Source organism: Lycium ferocissimum, chromosome 3 (assembly GCF_029784015.1).
Source record: "Lycium ferocissimum isolate CSIRO_LF1 chromosome 3, AGI_CSIRO_Lferr_CH_V1, whole genome shotgun sequence".
NCBI lineage: Eukaryota > Viridiplantae > Streptophyta > Magnoliopsida > Solanales > Solanaceae > Lycium > Lycium ferocissimum.
Genome location: NC_081344.1, coordinates 70,252,923 through 70,274,181, shown reverse-complemented (window position 1 = coordinate 70,274,181; position 21,259 = coordinate 70,252,923). Strand labels below are relative to the sequence as shown.

General features: G+C 34.9%; 2 protein-coding genes across 3 annotated transcripts; both read left to right on the top strand.

Moving 5' to 3' along the window:
* Nucleotides 1-1,407: 1,407 nt before the first annotated feature.
* Nucleotides 1,408-6,258, top strand: LOC132050618 (probable serine/threonine-protein kinase PBL1). The gene is made up of 6 exons (XM_059441966.1): nt 1,408-1,681; nt 2,066-2,312; nt 2,398-2,563; nt 2,661-2,785; nt 2,856-2,961; nt 5,677-6,258. The coding sequence occupies exons 1-6, from the start codon at nt 1,494-1,496 to the stop codon at nt 6,006-6,008; spliced, it is 1,164 nt and encodes a 387-aa protein (XP_059297949.1). The 5' UTR covers nt 1,408-1,493; the 3' UTR covers nt 6,009-6,258.
* Nucleotides 6,259-14,651: 8,393 nt separating this feature from the next.
* On the top strand, nt 14,652-17,580 carry LOC132050617 (probable WRKY transcription factor 21). 2 transcript variants are annotated; one of them, XM_059441964.1, is made up of 3 exons: nt 14,652-15,810; nt 16,080-16,205; nt 17,188-17,580. In XM_059441964.1, exons 1-3 carry the CDS (start codon nt 14,909-14,911, stop codon nt 17,330-17,332), a joined length of 1,173 nt encoding a protein of 390 aa, XP_059297947.1. In that variant the 5' UTR covers nt 14,652-14,908; the 3' UTR covers nt 17,333-17,580. The 2 variants fall into 2 exon arrangements, with proteins under 2 accessions (XP_059297947.1, XP_059297948.1); XM_059441965.1 differs by having other exon boundaries at nt 17,082-17,218.
* The last annotated feature ends 3,679 nt before the right edge of the window (nt 17,581-21,259 follow it).

The following is a 21,259-nucleotide window of genomic DNA, read 5'->3' as shown; positions in this document are numbered from 1 at the left end:
TATATTTTGTTTTTTAAAAAAGAGTCATGATAGTATAGTAACAAAATGCAATAACTTAATGACTTGTTGGAACAGATGAATTAGGTGTTGCACAAGTGAATTACCTGTTGCTTAGTACTTGTTGCAACAACTCACTAATCTGTTGGAGTCAGCTTCAATTTTTTAGGTTCTGTTTCATCCAAAGAAGTTGAAGATGTCTAACAGACTAGTGAGTTGTTACAACAAGTATAGTACTTGTTGCAATAGGTAATCCACTTGTTGCAGCAAGTGACTAATCTGTTGGAGTCAGCTTCAGTTTTTTGGGTCCAGTTTTTGGGTTCTGTTGGACTGAAGCTGAATCCAACAGATTAGTGAGTTGTTGCAACAAGTAAACTATTTGTTGCAACAAGTAGTACACTACTTGCAGCAACTCACAAATCTGTTACAACTTATTCATACGACGTATTTAGCAACAATTAGTATAGAAGTTACAATAACTACATAATCTGTTGTAAATGTGGCAGCAACTATAATAGCTATTGCATAAACTATAGCAGCTATTGCAGAAACTACAACAGCTATTGCAAAAGTTTAGAAGCTCTTATACAGTAGCTTTAGCACTTGTTGCAACAAGTACCCTTGCTACTGTAAATTGTCGAAAAATCAGCAGCAAAACCCAGATAAATAATTGAAACAAAACAACAATATTTTACTTACCAAATGAGCGAAAATTACTTATGAAGTAATCCCCAGCCAAAAAATTGCAAAATCTGGTGGTTTCGTTTTTTTCACTGTTGAGTAAATTATTCAAAATGACGTATCAATGGAAGAAGAAGAAGCAGGGGATGCAGCAATACTTATGAAGTAATGCCTAGGTAGACACGAACGAAGTCTAGCTAAAAAATTGCAAAATCTGGTGGTTTCGTTTTTTCTTTTGTTGAATAGATTCTTAAAAATGGCGCAACAATGGAAGAAGAAGAAGCAGGGGAAGCAGCAATGGAAGACGAGGAAGAAGAATGGACGGAAAAAGAATGAGAACAAGCAGATGGAGAAGAAGAAGAATGGAGGGAAAAGAGCAAAAAAGGGTGCGGCTATTAGCGTCTTTTTTTTTTTTTTTTTTTTGGACCCATTTTGGTATTTTAGGATTTATATTGGCTGAGTCAAAGTGTTAAAAATAAAACTCGAGGGCAAAGTGTTAAAAATAAAATTGAGGGTCAAAGTGTCAAAATGAAAATTTTTGGACAAGTTCAAAACCCCTAATCACTAATCAAAAAATATCATTTCCATTCAATAATTAAAAGTTGAGTCACCTCCACTTCAAAAAAAAAAATGACTTAAGTGTCAACTAGAAAAGGCCCACCAAACAGTGTAAAGTGACTAAACTGCCCTCTCATCTTAATTTAAATAGAAAAAACAGACATGTCGAAACTGCTAATTTCTTCACCGCTCTTGTATAAAATAAATAAATAAATAAAAAAAATACTCCAGCGTGAGGGAAAGTGGACATTCAATGAATGGAACAACAACGCCTGGAAACCGTGGAAAAGATGAGGAGGATATTGAAGGATCCGGGATGCATTCATGGGTACTATTATCAAGAGCAAAACTATATTGATTCCCAGAGAAAAGGCTGTTACGAGATGTATGAATCGTTCAAAACGTCCTGCTCCAGTTTGATAGAGTACTGGGCCATCAATGATGAGTATATTTTCTTGGCTTTTGTCAATTATTTGTTTACGTTTTCAGAACCCAGAAAATACACCTTAACGATTATAGACCTTTCAAATTTTGCATAGATAGATATACTTGCATTTCTCACCCAGTTTTTTAATGCATGTCAGAACCCGAACATCAACCTTGACAATATTTTTGATAACTCGTCTAGTTCTAAGGGTATCTGCACCTCCCACCAACACATGCATGTACGGGGTAATATTGTCCATTAAGGCTTGGATAAAATTATAAGGAGATAGATGACCTCTTGATTTAAAAAAAAAAAAAAAAAAAAAAGGAGATAGATGACTAGTTTGAGGATCTTTATTTGCAAATTCTCAACACTAATTATATATTCCTTGTTGAATATCAGCAATATTCCCTGGAAAATGACTCCGACCACCTTGGGTAATTTGAAATCATACAACTTTGAGGAATTGAAAGATATGACCAAAAACTCTAACGTGCCAATTGGATACACTATGCATGGGAGATTGTACAAAGGTTCCATTCTCGATGACAATGACGGAGGAACGGAAGAAGTTATCATCAAAACATGGGATTTCCTTTATCCAATGGGACAAAGTCGGGTCTATTGTGACCATCCATCAAGATTTTGTGTATGTTATCACCGTGGTTATATTGGACCTGATTTCTCTTTCTCTCTCATCACATATGTGGCTAAGCTATTTGGAAAATTTGCAGAATGAGCTTGAAATACTGACAGATGAAAACCGACATCCATGTTTGATGAAGTTAAAGGGTTTCTGTTTTCAGAAAACACTCGCAGTTGTGTATGATGAAAGACCAACTCGTGAAAATGGAAGACCATTAAAGTTTTTGTTGGATGACATTCTTTATAGTCATATGGGTACTCAAGAAATTCTCAGAAGCTATAGTTTATTACTAAATTTTACTAGTTCTGTTATTACTGTATGCTCTTGACGGGTCGTTTGTACCTTTGGCAGACAATAGCTTTAAATTCCGTGATAGAATAAAGGTGGCTGGTCAACTGGCTAGCCTCATTGCCTGGTTGCACGAGAAGCAATTTACTTTCCGTGAAATCAGATCTTCTGGCATTGTGTCTGACGAGGTAACAGCTGAACATTATATAATTCCTTACGTGTTGACATTTTACAAGTGACTGTTCAATTGGCTTGCAGGAATTCAATATAAAAGTATTCGACTTTAATTTCCTTGCTCGTGCAAGTGAGATGGGTAAAGTACGGGGCCTTTATCCTGTTGGCTTTGATTCTCCTGAGTTTGGGGGTGCGTCTCTGTGACTTCATTTTCTTACTTAGTCCAATGCCTGTCCTGCTAGTGAACTTGTCTGTGAGGGATCATGGTCAATGACATCTCTGTTTTTTTAACTTATTACCTGATCCAATTAAGCTCCAACTCTTTATGGTATAATCCTTTAAGAAAAGCGGCTACTATGACTTGTGAATGAAGAAGTTTGATCTCTGTATTTGTTAAATAAGCCGATATACACATGTTAAATATAGTCCTTCAGTGACATTTTTGTGTTTTTCTTATCGGAAAAAAATGGATTTTATTGATGTATACTGCACAAAGAAGGTGCTGTTGTGATTACATCAAAAGGCTGGCAAAACTGAAACGACAAAAGTATGTCCACTATCAAGTATATAGGACTCTATCAAAATTACCAAGTTTTGGCTTGATCTATGTAAGTCGTTCTACACCGAAAGGAGTAAGAATGTATTCTGTTGAGCTTGATCTTCAGAGTGCAGTTGTAGTCGCTTGAAGCACCCGGAAACATTCACTCTCTCTCTCTCTCTCTATATATATATATATACACACACACACATACATATACTGTCAGAGGTGTACTGTTATTGAGCAATGGAGGAATAAGAGAGAGATGGTTTCACTCTCTCTCACATAAGTAGTACCTATTGCATAGATTGAGACTTCTCTTACATAGGTTTTCTTGTGTCAATTAATCACCATGGGCCACATGCCAGGAGAGTTATCTTACCTTGTAGGGTGCATTGAATCGCCTTATTTGTTTCGGAGGCCAATTGATTAGTTGATTGTTATTTTCAGAGGGGGAGTTTAGCAAGATTTTACTGAAATGGTTCCTTTGCTTTGGGCTAGCCTGTGAGCTGTACCTGTATCATCAGTCAACCGCTGGAATATGTCCAGAATCTTGAGGAATTCAGATATCGTTCCCACTTTTTAGTCATTTAAGTTTGTCTTGAAAACTTTGTTCCATCCCTTGGTAGTTCTTGATCAAGCTTCAAATATGTATCTTGTGTAAGCCCGTACAAATCTGGTGCAGTAGTCACTAGTTTTGTGCGTCGTTCTTTTTCCCTGCCTTTTATACTATGATGACATCCATCTAGTGGGCCTCACGTTTTAAAATCACCTCAACCATTTCTTTGTGGTAAAGTCCTTACTTGCTGTAACACAACTTCATCTCACAAGGGGTAGGCTTTCTTTACTTTGTTACCATGCCACAAGAAATCATTTCTCAAAATTTTAGTCTCTTTTACCTTTTGGCTGGAGTAGGGCAGGGTGACATCATATATGTGGTAGAGAGTCAAGGACACTATTGATAAATGCCAGTCTTCCATCAAAGGAGAAGTATGGTTAATTCCAACTTACCAGCCTCTTTTTTTTTTTTTTTTTTTTTTTTGTCATTTCCGATATCCCTTGCCATGCTCTCCGTTTTATGTTGCCTTTGCAGTCAGTCAAGACTCTTTTGCGTTAGTTTTGATGGAGCTATCTTCTAGTCTGTGAGTGGGCCTAATATCTGTGTAAAATCTTTTGTAGTAGCTGAGAATTTCATTTCTGATGGCGCTGTTTTCCTTTTTCTCATCGTTTACTTCCGACTTATCTATGTGATTGTATGATATCTTCTATGGTCATTGTCTTGCTTTGAAAACGGTGTTTCTGTCCCCTTCTTTCACATGTAAGCATCCAGAGTATCTTCATAACGCTTATCAATTCATTTATAAATTTTCGGTTGATACGAGATCTTCCTCCCAGGTTCCTTCTCAGCTATGGTACTTGAGACTTTCCGTTCTCCACAAAACCAAAGGAAGTGCTATTCCATCCTTTCATTTACCCTTCCCCGTCTTCAAATTATTCTTCATGTCGACGTAACCCTTAATTTTTGGTCACATGCTCGTAGAATTGAAGTAGGATTATTTCTTGCATTTTCCCCATGTTGCAGTAATAAAGGTGAGTGGTCAGAGGCGAAGAATAGGAATCTGTCAATTCTGAAAGTGATATTCGAGTTATCTCCTTTGGCGCAAGTGACATTGCATCAAACTAAGATGGGATTTAAGAGGGTTGGGGTGGGGGGGGGGGGGTTAGAAAGGGCAATTAGGTCCACGTCTCCGAACAATCAGAGAATTCTAGCATCGATATTGTTACTCTGTTGTTGTTACTTCTCTCTGCAGCAAACCTTTTGATACTAAGGACACTAAACACGACACGTGGACCAGCACATATGCCTCTGGTCGCGGCAATTTCTTTGCTATCTTCTGTTCATTTCATGAATAAGCTTCCAACTGTTTGCTGAGGCGCATGATGTTCCTGCATACTCATAAGTCACAACAGTGTTTCCCTCTCTTCGTGAAGCATTGGAAGATTGAGAGTGGTCTTCATAACTGGTCCAATAGTTGATGAGAGTTCCTTCTTGAAATCTCCAGTAAAGAGAGGTCCTCTATTAGGGCCACCTCTTTCCCCTTATCTTGGCCATCTGAATCTGTGTTCAGGTTTCCCTAAGTGATAGGATGTACAAATAACTCTTATTCATTCATGTTGTGGTATCAGTATGTTAAAATTTCCTTGAATATTTACTGAATCTTGAGTTGAGATCATCCGACTTTTTCTTGTGATTTTTATGTGTAAAATCGTTCTTTTTTATAGTCTAACAAGTAACTGACTATAAGCTGATGTACACATGTTTGGTTTCTACTTTTTTACATTACTATGACTTCTGATTCCATGTAGGTTCTCAGCCTTTAGAAGCTGATGTATACATGTTTGGTATTCTACTTGTGGAGTTGTTTATCGATGTCAATGAAAAAATTCCCCCTCCACACTACCACTGGATTCAGGGACAGCTCCAAAGCGGAAGAAAGTCGATAGTAGACAAAACACTTCTCCGAGATGAAGATGACGAGCTGTTTGCTAATAGAATCACGACTATAGCAGCAAATTGTCTGGACAAGGATCCAACTACACGCGTAGCTATGAAGTATGTCTCTGATCAGTTGTCCGATTTGATGGTGGAAGCAGCTAGGGAAAGGGGGACCAAGAGGAAAATCGAGGAGTTGAGTTAAAGTCTAGATACACTGTCGAGGTTTGCTGTTGGAAGCCTTCTTCGTGGCTGCTGAACAGTTAACTTTAGTTAGCTCTGGAAATCAGTAGATTGTACCTGACTTGTTTTTATCACCAAAGATGATTAACATAACGTTTTCTATTCCTCTTCTGGTTATTTCGATGGTGCTTGTTGGAAATCTAGGCTGTAAAGAGCCATTTAAAAATAGATTGGGATCTTATGAAGTAAGTTGTTATGACGTTCTGGTTTTATACCTCGGTTCATTTCCTGAGTTGTATCTGAATTTTTGGGAGGAAGATTGGTAGGTTTGAGCAATTATTCCATGACTTGTATGAGCTGAATCAACTACAGGGAGCTACAGTGAAGGAGCTTTGGTCTTTACATGGATGGAACATTACATTCAAAATACCTTCTGTTATTCTAGATACCAATTATACGTAAGAGGGGTGAATTGTGTATGCCTAATTTTTGGACTTCTTGAAGAATGTGGTTCTTCAATAATAGAAGTTGCAGATTACAATTTCACTCAAACGGTAAATGCAAAGAACACATCAGTTTTATGTGGAAAACCTTCTTGATCAAGAGAGTAATGTACCTACGAGGTGTAGGATTTGCCTCAAATTAACTTTCACTAACTTTAAAAGCTATTTAAGGTTACAATTCGATAACCTAAATACCCCAACCGCCTACAATCACCTCAGACTGTAGCAAATACTTTCAAGACTATAAACTCTAGTCTAGAAAGCAAAACAACTTCAACAAAAAAAATTTCTAAACAAAGCTACTCAATAGCAAAGTAGGTTACAACTTGAGAACAAAAAGTTAAAGACCTAACAAGTAAGAACTAGACAGGAAACTCATTCAATCGGGTTATTCAGTTCAGCATCTTTGATTCAGAAAAAAACCTTCTCATCGTGATGGCTATTGATTGAGAGTAAATCTCGATATCTGCGTGCAATAGCGTAAGTCTTCAAAGACGATCACGAGATACATTATATAGGAGCGAGGTCAATCAAATCCTTGAGCAATTCTTACTCCAAACCTAGAAAAATTCGATTGCCTCTTAAGAAAAATAAATCTTAAAAGGATTATATCTATTTCTTAAATTACTCCTTCACACACTTCTCCTTTATGCAAGCACTACCATAATTAATGAATCCTTTTGAGCACGAATTCCTCCAATTAATATTATATTTTCGGCCCACGAAGTAAAGTCTTAAAGGAATCCGACTTGCATTAGAAATCAGCTTACATCCTTTGATCAATAGTCTTCTGAGGAACTGGTACTTTAGATGTCTGATTTGGTTCTTTTGATATCTGCTTGTCACACCTGCAACTATGTTTGTTAATCATTAAAATAATTTAAGCTCAGCTCAACACCTTTACATGATTGGTGAATTGCCCAGAATAATAGATATTCTTTAAGACTCTGGAGCAATACAAAGGACTGCAGGATGGAGAAGACACACCCAGCTGGCAGAAACATAGCAGGAGAAAGGGGGGGGGGGGGGGGGGTCTACATAGTCAACTCAACTAACAAGGATCAGAACCATGATGGAGGTCAGTTTAATTTATGGTTTTGGAAACATATGTTGAGAGTAAAGATACCATATAAACTACACAAGTTTTACTTGACTGATCATGGTTAGAAAAGCTGCTCTAACTCAGGACAAACTAAAAAAAGGGGGATCAATTTGTTCAACTTGTTATTTATGTGGCTAAGAGGCAGAGACAATCATTCATCTGTTCCTAAATTGCAAAGTGACTAGTTAGTTATAAGGTTTGTTCACCACCCTCGGGGGTATTAGATGGGCAATGCCAGGAAGAACACCTGATCTTCTGTCATACTGGAATGAAGGGAAAAAGTTATCACCAATAAAGACAAATGAAATATTGTCACCACAACTATTTAGTGGACTGTTTGAAAAGAAAGATATGCAAGATGTTTTGAAGATACAACGAGCAATATTCAGAAGATCAAGATGAATCGCTTTCTCCTTTTTTCATTTTTGGTGTAAAGTTGAATGTAATGGTGGTCTAGATTCAATTTTACAGGTTTTAGATTCCTCGTAAGAAAAGCAAAGATTGTAATTTGACTTTTGTTGTAATCAACTTTTTTTACTTCCAGCACATTTTTTGTGCTGAAGATTCATTTCATATACTAGAATATGTTCCTTTGTAATCATTTAGTGGCCTGGCAGGACATGTTTCGAATCTTGTAAAGTTAAACCTATTCATTTGTGATGGAGAGATACGATAATTTGTTGCACTTTTCAGTTATCCCACTTTGCAGTTTTTAGTTCACAAATCACTTTGAAAATTTGAGAGAGTTTCCCTTTGGCTTCGTTTCACTCACCTCCTTTGTGATTTACGATATTACGTTTACCTCCCTTATTTTGATTTTTTTGTAACAGCTGATTTAATTTATTAATTATTAATGTAAAAATTATGATCTGACTAATTTTCCCTTTTTTAATATATTCTTTTATTTAATTTATTTTGTGAAATCTCTTTTAAACAAATTCCATTTCATCTTCCTTTAAAGTAATAGTCCATCTCCCATTAAACCTTCTGCTAAACTTGTGAAGATAATGAGCCAACTACAAAGATAAAATATTTAAGAAAAAATTAAACATGCAAGAAGATCAAATTAGTACAAGGCATATAACACTCGGAGTTGATGCCACCGATGCACCCCCAAATCCACAAGTAACTTCTGGAACATTATCAGAAAGGCCTATTCTAATAAGCTTTCAAGCAGAGTTTTTTGTGAATATAAGAGTCCAGAACCACTAGAATCATGAAATTCGAAGCTTCCTTTTTATGAATTAAGAAAAAAAAAAATCATTATTTGTCAAGATCTCTCCGATACTGGAAATTAATTTGTTTGTCTAATTTTTATTGAAGATGAAGAATTTAATATCAAATGTTGAATAACTCAAAACCCTTTTCTTATCAGTTGGAATGCAAACAAATTAACATACACTTTGTCCGAATTTAATCATCTTCTTTTCCCGTTCAATGGTTAAAGTCATATTAAACTAACATTCTTATATTTTAAATATTATCCTAATTGCTGACACTATTATGAGCGATTTTACCACGAAGAGTATGAATAATAAGACCATTTTAATCAAAACAAGTTTTATGGAAGATGGAAAAAGAATGATTCTAAAGGAGTTTTTAAAAAGTTTTAAAAATGAATAGTACATTAAAAAGGGCAACTTAGTCATATCATAATTTTTTATATTAATAACTAATAAGATAAATGAATTGTTACAAAAAAATCAAAATAAGGGAGGCAAACGTAATATCGTAAACCACAAGGGAAGTGAGTGAAACGAAGCCAAACCTGAGGGGAGGTCTCTGAAATTATCCCAAGATTAAAACTTTACCTTATTTAAATTACCAGGGGAATCTAGAATTTGAAGATTCGGTATCATATTGTCCAAATAGGTTAAACGGGTTGGTTTTTTCAATTATACACTTCGGTTTAGATTATTCATCTTTTCTATTTATATAGACAAATTGATCGAATAATTAAATTTGATTATTTATATTTTCTTTTAAATATTTTGAGATTGAATATTCCTAAGATGCCCTATTCCCCAATACTTTGAGAAAGAAAAAGATTTTCCACATTAGAATCCGAACCTGTAAAATCATCTAATATCATTGCCCCAATATATTCATACTTGTAACGGCCCGCTAGTTCATTTTGAGCCTTTTGAACTCTTTTTCTCCACAATGTGTTTTCTATAACTTTAAAATGGTATTCTTGACTTGCTGGGATGAGTATCACTATTCCCGAGGCAATCGGGTGAGTATCAGAGAAGAAATAGTAAAATTGAAACTTCTTAAGTTACAAAAATAGAAATGTTTGACCAAAGTCAACATCAGAGGTTAACGAAGTCGGATCAGAGTTTCAACAATTCAATGAGGTCCAAAACGTGATTTACGATTTAGTTGAGTAGTTGGTACGGATTCCGAGGGGATCGGGAGTAATTTGGACCTTTGGTTAAGCAACTAATGAAGTTATAAGTTAGAATTGGTCATGGCCAATATCGGGTCAAGACTATCATATATCGGTATTTTAAGTACACAAGCAGCTTCGTCGCGTGTTTTATGATTTAAATGCATATTTGGTTTGTGTTCGCGGGTCACCTCTGATGATTTTATGAAATAATCGCCATCGCTATATCTCACCTCGAAGGAACTAATAACATGAGATGAGATCATCAACAATGAATAAAAAGAAAATTAAGAAAATAACTCAACATTCTTACAATCACATTGAAATCATAAACTTTGAAATTCCAAGAGTAGAATCATCATCAACATCATAATCATTTAAGAAGGCATCTTATCTTTGACATCATCATTATCATTGTAGAAACATTTTCATCGTTGTTGTCATAAGTGCGTACAGAATCATAGATCTCTGGCTTTTGAGAATAAGGACAATTTAGAAAACATTTATGGGTTCTCAAGAAAGGAGTCATGCCTTTGAAAAGAAAGGGCTAGCCTTAACATACCTGTTCGGCCTCCTACTACCTACGCTTATCCGTTCGAGCTCGTAAATCTACATTCGAGAGAATTCATACTATCGTTAGATTCATTGTTGCATAGACGTACTAAGCTTTCAAAATAAACTGTTCCATATCCTGCCGAAAATCTAAAGATCTCCCCTGTTTATATGCCTAGCCAGAAATCTCAATTCAATAACCAAAAGCAACAACAACAATACCAACATCAACCATAATATCATCAATACCAAAATATTCCATAAAACATCCCGTATGATGTTTATTCCATATTTCCACGAACAAAATTATCATACGGCTATTTAATAGTTCTATCTCCGTAAATAAATCAAAATTAACATTAATAATAAGAGATTCATACCTCACTCCCGATAATATTGCTATATCTTCACTTTTCCACCTTGAACTTGAGCCAAATGCGTCGCTATACGATTTTCTAATCGCAACTATACGCTGTCTGGACCGGAATTCGGGAATTATACCTGATTGGGCTTAAAATTTGTTCTTAGGACTCGAGAATTTTGGAGAGGATTTGGGATGTTTTGATGAGGAAATAAGGGGTAAGCCCCTTTTTATAATGGTCCAGGTTCTGCCTGGACCGACTTAAAATTTGCTCAGCGCGATCGTGTTGCTTAGTGGCGCGTTCGCGCTGAGTTGCAGGGTTTTCCTTTGCGCGTTCGCGCCACCTTCTGGCGCGTTCACGCAGGGTTAATTCTCTGCCCTCACAGCCGACCTTAAAACGCGCATAATTTTTGATTCCGATGTCCGATTGACGCACGGTTTGTTGCATTGGAAACTAGACTTCCCGAACTTCACTTTAGGCTTTTCTTTTACTTCAAAACTCATAATATACTAAAGGATATTCTTTCCCCAAGTCAGACCAAGATTATCATATCAATTCCTATCTAACTTTCCTCCAAGGTTCCAGAAACTTAATCTCCCTGATTCACTTGTCCTCCAACCTTCCATGACCTATTACATGAACTTAAACCCTCATAATCATATGATAGCACATACAATGGCAATAACCCCGCATCCATGTTTGAACGACTAATACCTGGCGAATCTTAACGTCCCAAACTGCGAGATGTAACAATCATAGCCTTAGCATTTTCTTGGTTGGATGCTTTATTTTTTTCTTTAATGATGTCTCCGAGACCCATAGCATCCAGATGGATTTCAACATCTAGCACCCATGATAGATAATTCTTACCCGAAATATCAAGGATAACAAACTCAAGTTTTGTGAGGTTAGCCATAAAATAGAGATATGAAAAATAGTACCTTAGTAAAATAAGAAAAATATAAGACAAGAAATTTCTTTAGGAGGGAGATGTCAAGTCTCTTCAAGGCTTTCTTATGTCTTCTTGTAGGACTAGAAATGATAACGTGTTGTAAAATAAGAAAAATATAAGACAAGAAATGTAGACATAACATAGATTTATTTTAGATTGGAAAAAGACCCTTCTTCTTAACAAATTATATTTGCAAATGTTGAGTGGTGACGATGTTCTTTACGATTTAGTCTTGCGTTTCACTGGACCAAATTTAGTTTTTGAGTTTTTCTTTTATGAAAAATACATTCATTAGTGAGTCAGTTTTCATTATAAAATCTAGTTTTGTGACTTTAATGTGACATATCGGCAATTGAATCACCTATAAAATTACCCCCAAACTTTTCTAAAATACTAGAAATACCCATTTTTTTGTATAGAAACTAAGCAAAATAAAATAATTAAAAAAAAACAGGTAAAAAAAAAATTCCATGACACAGAGACAATGTTTACTCATCTATATAAGTCTAGTCTATCAAATACATTCATGTAGTGATTAAACTAAGATGTTACGGAAGGGACATCTAAGTGGTCGTCGTGCTGGCCTAAATATTCCGGGATTTATACCGACTAAACATAATTTATTTTAGTTATATATTTTTATATTGGATGTCAATATACTTTGACCCTTCTTCTTTATCAACATTTACTGTAATTTTGATATATTTTTAGAGCCTGATGCAACTTTGGTCCCAAATCTTTGGGGGTTTTATCCCAATAAACTTTGATTACGTTTCTTTATGTTATTTATATCAGTAACCGATTTTAGGATGAGAGCTCTTAGAGTAGTCAATTTAGGGAAACTTTTGGCGTTTCCTGTTAAATATGTTTTGTCATTATTTAGATTAAATTTAATCAAAATTTAGTAAATATCTTATAGAGATCAAAAGTTATCATCTTTAACAAACTTAAATGACTAAAACTGCTAAGGAAATACTTAAGGGACTACATTGAACTTATTGCCAAAAATAAGGAACCATTTGTGTAATTTCCCTCAAAAGGAAAATGAGAATAAATCTCAGATTCTCTCTCTCAATCTTGAAGTACTCAATAGAGTCAATACTAGTACTTGACTAATGACTACTCCCTCCAGATAAATAATAAAAAAAAAAATTAAAAAAAAAGGGTGCCCATTTAAAGATTTTTTAGGTAAAAAAAGTGTCCATTTATAAAATTAAGAAAAAAATAATCTTATCTTTTCAAATTTATCCCTATTAGATGTTATATGACTAAATCACAATATCTATTTAATTAGAGAGAGTTTAGTCAAATTGCTTATTTTTATTTAGTAATTAATAATTTTTAAGGGGTGTGTAAATGGTTAAGTAGACTTTTTTTTTTTTAATCTGGAGAGAGCACTGTGATTCTCTCTTTAATCTATTCCATGTTTTTCTTTCTAAAATAAACAATCATCTAGGGATCTAATAGTTCAGTTGATTGATTACTTGAAATTTCACCTTATTGGTGAGGGTTTGATTCCCCACGTTATAACCCCTCCCCCATTTTCCCTCCCCTGCCCCTTTGTTAATAATAATAATAATAATAATAATAATAATAAAACTTTAAAAAAAAATAAGCAATCATAATAATGGAATATAAATAATACGGAAAAGGCTCAAATATATCATTGAATTATCGAAAATGACTCATTTATGTAATTCGTTAATAATTTAACTCATTTATGTCATCATCACTACCAAAATGGCTCATCTATTTCATCACTGTTACCAAAATAACTCATACATGCCATTTTTCATTGCACAATTTTATAATATCAAATATAATAATTGATCTCCAATTACAGGTCCACATTATTTAATTAAACTAATTTAATTTTAAATTCTAAATTAATTAAAAAAGTCCGACCCAAATTAATGAAAATGGTATGAATGAGGTATTTTAATAATGATGACGACATAAATAATCCAAACTATTAACGAGTCATATAATTGAATCATTTAGATGGTTCTCATATTTGCACGCTTTGTACACACACCCCAAAACTTCTTTTTTTTCCCCTTATTATTACCCCCTATGAAAATTAAAGAATCTAGGGTTTTAATAATACACCATATAATAAAGTGGAAAGATCCAATCTTTATTACTTTTTATGCTGATTTTCCTATCTTGGTATATTTTATTTTATGTTGATTTCATTCATATAGTTCAATCTTGATATTCTTGAAATTTCAATTCCAAGAACCCCATTTTTTGTTTTTTGTTTTTAATTTTTTTTCCCACTGTAATGGGTGTTTATTACTTTTTATGCTGATTTTATCATCTTGGGTATGTTTTATGTTGTGTTAATTTTATTTATATAGTTCATTCTTGATATATCCTAGCTGCTAGTTTGGTTTCTTGAAATTTCAATTCAAGAACCCCATTTTGTTTTTTAAAAAAAAATTCACTGCATTGGGTGTTTGTTACTTTTATGTTGATTTTGCCATCTTGATATGTTTTATTGTGTTAATTTTATTCATATAGTTCAATCTTGAAAATCCTAGCTACTAGTTTTGGTTTCTTGAAATTTCAATTCGAGAACCCCATTTTTTATTTTTATTTTCGACTGTAAATGAGTGTTTATTGCTTTTATTTTCCTTCTTTTCCTTTTTCTCATAATTTTCAGGTTGATTGATGTTCTGTATCTTGAGTTTTTTGAGGTGTGAGTGTGTAGTTTTTCTTTTGATTTTTAGAAATTGAACTTCCTTCCCTTTTTTGGTGTCATTTTTATTTTTTTGTAGAAATCTCTTTTGGTTCTTGAAAAAAGAAACAGTTCAAGAAGGCTCAATTGGCTTCAATGAATTTCTAAATTTGCAAATTTATCGACATCAAGTTCGTAAAAAGAATCAAATTCTTGCTGGTGATTCTTTTGAGGGGGTAGTTTGGGTTGAGCTTAAATGAAACAGTGAGTATTCATATAGCTGATCCTAACTTGTTTGGCACTGAGGCGTAGTAGTAGTTGTCTGTTTTTTTTTTTTTCACTTTTTCATTTTTATGTTTTTTGGGGTTGGAGAGAGGTGAAAATGGAGGAAATAGAAGAAGCTAACAAGGCTGCTGTTGAGACTTGTCATAGAGTGATTAGTATTTTATCATCTAGGACACATAATGCTCAGAATAATCAGTATATGAATTTAGTTACAGAAACTGGAGAAGCTGTACACAAGTTCAAGAAAGTTGTCACTCTTTTGAACTCAACTTTAGGTCATGCAAGAGTGAGGAAATTGAACAAATTTAGGACCCCTCTGCCTCATAACATCCTCGTGGAAAACCCAAATTGCAAAATCAATGAGCATCCGAACGCTCTTAGGTTACTTCCTATCGACTCTCCTGAAAATCGAGCCCTAGAGATGGGTAGTGCTAATGTGAAATGCAATCTAACTTTGGGAACCCCTTCTGTGGAATTAAGTTCAAGTAGCAGAAATCCGCTTAATTTTGGCCAACAAATGCCTTGCAACAATAACATACCCCGTGTGGTCCCACAAGTCGAGTCTGGGGAGGGTGGCATCTATGCAGACCTTACCCCTACCTGTGGTGGGGTAGAGAGGGTGTTTCCGAACCAACAAACGCCTTTGCCAATCTATAACTATCTTCAACAGCAGCAGCAGCAACAACAACAACACCGGTTTCTACTTCAGTGGCAGCAATTGAAACAGCCGGCGGAGATGATGTACAAGCAGAGCACTAGTGGCGTTAGTCTAAATTTTGATAGCTCGACATGTACTCCGACAATGTGTTCGACTAGGTCTTTTTTATCCTCATTGAGTGTCGACGGTAGTGTTTCTAATTGTAATAGCTTTCACTTAATTGGGTCTTCTTGCTCTGCGGATCAGAGCTCGTTCCAACACAAGAGAAGGCGCTCCGGAAGGGGAGACGGGGGAAGTGTGAAATGTGGAAGCAGTGGGAGGTGTCATTGTTCAAAGAAGAGGTTTGTATTTTATCTTGCTTTATATTTTTCCTATTTTTGTCATGTACAGTCGGATCTCTCTACAACAGTCGTCCTCTATAATAATGTTTCACTATAAAAACCATGTTTCTGCAGAATCGATCTTTTATATTGTGTTATATTATATGTTCTCTGTAACGGCATTTCGCTATAGCAACCAAAAAATATCGGAACAAACGATGCTATTTTAGAGAGGTTTGACTGTAACGTCTTATAGGTGATTAATAACTTTTGGAATTGTCTTCATATAGGAAACACAGAGTAAAGAGGTCAATCAAAGTACCCGCTGTAAGTAGCAAGCTAGCTGATATTCCTGCCGATGAATATTCTTGGAGAAAGTACGGACAAAAGCCGATCAAAGGTTCTCCACACCCTAGGTACTATTCAAGCTCAATTATCATGTGTTTGCAAATTGGAACTTCATGATTATCATTTTAATCACATTTTTGCTGTGAGCATCTTGATCATACAATTGGATAGTGAAAGAGTATTCCCCACGATTAATTGTCGTGTTTGATGTCTGGATTCAATGGCGGATAAGGAGTATGAAGTACGGGTTCACGGGAACCGAGTAGTTTTTGCCCAGACCTTGTATATGTATTAAGAAATCCGCTGAATATCCGTAAATATCTGACTGTGAACACGGATATTATCTTGAGATTGTTGTAGGAACCCATAAACTTCAATTCCTGAATCCGCCTCTGTTTGTATTACTGTTGCTTGAAAAAGTGACCTCAATCCTTCAGATAAGTTACAAGGAGCTGCTTATCCATAAAAGAAGATAAGTTATACTGACTCCTGTCTAACATGAAACTTATCTCTTTCACATGACTCTCCCATACTTCTTGTTTGGTATTTAAACATACTTCATATTGGTGAAGGGAGCAGCTCAATTAACGTGCCGGTTTGGAGGCTGTATAATGATTAACTTAACGATCTTCCTTTTTATTTTGTCAATCGAAAAAGAACAATTGTTATGCTCAGACAGGAAACTTATCTCTTTCACATGACTCTCCGATACTTCTCGTTTGGCATTTAAACATACTTCATATTGGTGAAGGGAGCAGCTCAATTAACATACTGGTTTGGAGACTGTATAATGATTAACTTAGCGATCTTCCTTTTTATTTTTGTCAATCGGAAAAGAACAATTGTTATGCTCGACTTGTCGATTCTTCCATTCAACTAACTGCTACTCAATAGTTTGCCCATATCGATATGCTGTTATATTAGTTTCTTGTTTTTACTTCCAGCATCTGTGGTGTGATAGTGACTCTATCGAGTTGTGTAATTGCTTTTATTGAGGCACAACAACCAATTCTTGCTTAGATTCTGAGCAAGTTGAATGCATTTTTGCAGAGGATACTATAAATGTAGCAGCATAAGAGGCTGCCTTGCGAGGAAGCATGTCGAGCGATGCTTGGAAGAGCCTTCAATGCTTATCGTGACGTACGAAGGTGAACACAATCATCCGACGCTGCCATTACAATCATCTAATGTCTGAAATCTATTGGAATTTTAACAAAGCTGATCACAATCCTCAACAGTTTTTGCGTATTCTGTAATTGATTGGCTTCCGTTGTTTACTGTACATATGATGCTTGTTTAAGCTTTGAAAAATGAGGATAGGACTAAATTTACGGTTCATTGGTCACCCTTTTAGGGTTATTTGGAGGATAAAACATCGATTCCAGGTTGAAGAACTAGGCGATGGGATTCAAGATTTTCCTGATTGTAAGAATATTTCCTCAAGTATGACTCCTTTTCTATAGACCTTAGGACTTTTGTATTTTAGCAACTGTGATAATTTAGTTTTTTGTTATAGAATGTAAGATCCAATCCTTATGCCTCCTTCTGTCCAACCCCCAAACCCCAACCCCACCACAACCCCAAGAAACTCCATGTTGGAAAAGGTAAGTGAGGTGCATTGGCTAGCAGCCTTATTTATCTACTTCAATGCTTTAAGAGATTGTTTTGGTGAATGCATATGAATGGTAAACATTGGTCTTCTGTTCTTAAGCGTTTTGTTACATACAAATGGAGAAATTCTTGGTAGGTAAATGCATCCCTTTCAATGGGCCGTATGTTGCACGAGTCCGGATAAGTTGGGCCAGTGGGTATCGGATGCCAAATTGTTATACAAAAAAAGTAGACGACAATATAAAAGAATTCATTCTCTAATCAAGTCACCTATAAAATAACTACAAGTAACTGCCCGTAATAAGTAGAAAAAGTGACCGAAAAAGAAGGAAGACAACGTGCTATAATAAAATAAGCATATTCATAATATAAAAATTATTTACACTGTCACAGAACAAAAAAAAAATTGATCTCTTTTAGAGCTATGACTTAGTTTAATCCTACTAGAAGAGCAGTGAGTGATCTACATTGAGTAGGAATAAGGCAATATTTCCTGTTTGGATGGAGGGCATTATCCCATCAAATAAGTTGAACAATCAAAAGTTTGGAAAAACTTTATAAGTAAAAAAAAAAAAAATAAGTTGGGGTAGAAATTTAATTTTTTTTTTTTGAAACTATAAGTTGTTTTCGGTTATAATTCGCTTTAAATAAGTTAAGCCAAATGGGTTCAATTATATGGTAAGCATAGCACTAGAAAAAAGAATGTTAAGTTAGTACCCAAAGAATTATTTCTCTCTTATGTTCACCTGTTGTCACTTGTGCTGTGCTTTGATTTGCTTGTTTTGTGAATAAGGAGGGCAACTACAAGAAAACGATATTTGTTGTCTTTATGTCCAACTCTAAGACAATCCTGAAAAGGTAGGTGGGTATGCAGGTAGGTAGTCTATATGACAGAGACATTCATTATTTTTGTTATAGAATCGTTGGTTGGTCCTCTAGCAATCCGATTTTTCATGTCGTGATATATTATAGTTATATTATATGTTTTCTATAACAATACTTCTCTATAGCAATCCAAAAAATATCCAGACAAATGATGGCATTATAAGGAAATTTAACTGTGGTACCTAAAACAATCCTTATTCTTTAATTGTGTGAGCAAGTAGATAGCAAAATGGTCGGTAACCTCTGAAAGTGGGGGTTTTAATCAAGAGGGCAAGAAAAAAGGGAAGCCTGTAGGCTGCAGTAGGATTTGAAATCCGTGCCAATATGGTGGGGAAAGATTTAAAATTTGGGTTGTTTATCTCAACTGAATATCATGGCTGATGGACTGATAGTTGTGACCGTAAATATTTATTCACGCCTCATATTTATATCAAATCAATAAATACAAAAATGTGAAAGTTGATTTCATCTTTGATCGGTCCCGTTGAGTTGTTGGTTCTGGAAGGGGTTCTTGGTTGTTTTGTGATATTTGGTGCATTTTGGTGAAGTAATTGCTCGGTTTGGCCTTCAAATGGATTGGTTCTTTAATTTTTTTCCCTTTCAAACTCGAACTTATGCCTTCACAAAGACAAGTTCTTTAAGGACGCGGGCTCAACTTGTGAATGAATATTAAGATAGCCTTATGCCCCTTCAGGCGTTAATTCGATTTTGAAGGACTATAATTAAAGACCGGCACAAAACTGGGACCAAAGTGCAAATGACCTCATCTTAGTTATCGCTAAAATGCGCTTGGGTGTGAAGTTGATCCAATCCAACCTGTAAGTTGGGTGAGTCGGGAATTTTTTTGTAGTTCAATTTCAACTCAGGAAATTACACCCAATGACTTTAAAAATGAGTTATTTTGAACTTTTGGCCCCCCAATGGGCAAGTGTTCAAGGTCAAAAATCAAAAACTTAAATTTATCCATGAAACAAGCGAGGTCAAAAGTTTAAGATCATCTACCTTCAAAATCATCCTCATAGGGCTAGGTTGTTTTGGCCCTTAGGACCAAAACTTATAAAAAAAATAAAATAAAATAAAAAACAGCTAATTCAATTTCATTTTTTTGCGCGGATTGTCCTTCTTTTGGGGGTGGTCTTTAATTTTTTCCCCTCAAATTGCTGATCTTTAACTTTTTCCCTTTGCTTGAAAAGGTGGTCGTAAATACCCTAAGGTTCGAGGTTCGAACCCTCCCTCAATCAAAAAGATAATAATTTCGTAAGGCTAGACTTTGTAAAAAATTCCGCCTTATGTAGCAGACTTTTCCTTAAGGTATAACTAAAAGTCTGCCGGAGATGGTAGAACTTTTCCTTAAGGCATAATTAAAAGTTTGCCTTAAGGCAAACTTCTGCTGCCTCCGGTAGACTTTTAATGTGCCAATATTTTTAGGACAAACTAATAAGAAAAGTGAGACAATCTTTTTGGGGACGGAGGGAGTAGTAATTTTTTTGGGCTGATTGTCCTTCATACAAACTGGTCTTTAATTTTTGTCCTTTCAATAGCCGGTCTTAAATTTTTGTCCCTGTTTTACTGGTCTACGAAATCATAGATTTTGGATTCGATGCTAGCAGAGTCGAAATAAAAAAATTTAAAAAGGTTTCGCAAGGCAAAGTTTTATGTCGGGCAAAGTTACATAGCAACTTTGCCTTATCCGGCATAAATTCTTTAGAATTGAAGTTATGAAATTTTGTATTGAGAAATTAGGTCATAAATAAGGGTAAGCAATTTTTTTTTTTTTCGATGTCTATTTTCGACCACCTTTTTATTACTTGAAGTGCTAGAGGCCTAGAATTAAAGACGACCCCAACAGAGGATATCCGTGCAAATTGCCCAAAAAAAGATCAAGGTGTTGTTGGGCCAGTTTGGCCGATTTGGGCTGATTTTGAAGGTCATTGGCACTTTTGACCTTATTTTGTGCTGATCTTTAATTTTTGACCCTCATGATAAATATAATTCATAAGTTTATATTTTCGCGTTATAATATCTCACAAACATCCTATTGCTAAAGGACATAAGTAAAGATGAACTCATTTGAAGTACAAAAATTGAAAACCTACCGTTTGAAGGATTAAAAGTGCAATTTCTTCATATAATACTAACATTAACTAAGTAATTAATAAATTATTTAATTATCATTTGTATAATTTTTAAATAAAGAGGGAAGATTGTGGAATCCAAAGGAGGGGTATGTCAATCATTTGGTTTAATATAGAAACTATAAAAAAAATAAAAAAAATAAAAAAAGGGAAAAGGACATTGAGAGGCCCCCAGCTTGGGCCTAATACAGCCAGGTGGCCCATCGGCCTAAATTAATACTAGGCGCTAGCTGTCCAGCCGATTCATTTAAAAAAAAAGAAGAAGAAGAAAATTGACCTTTTGTGGTGACTTTAGTCGCCACTAAATATCAATTTCAATATATATATATATATATATATATATATATATATATATATATATATATATATATATATATATATATATATATAATTGTTGTATAGAATGTGTATCACTACTGTATATGTATAAAAAAAAATGTATCACACGTATAGAAACTGTATCATTATCGTATAAAATATATATTCCTAAA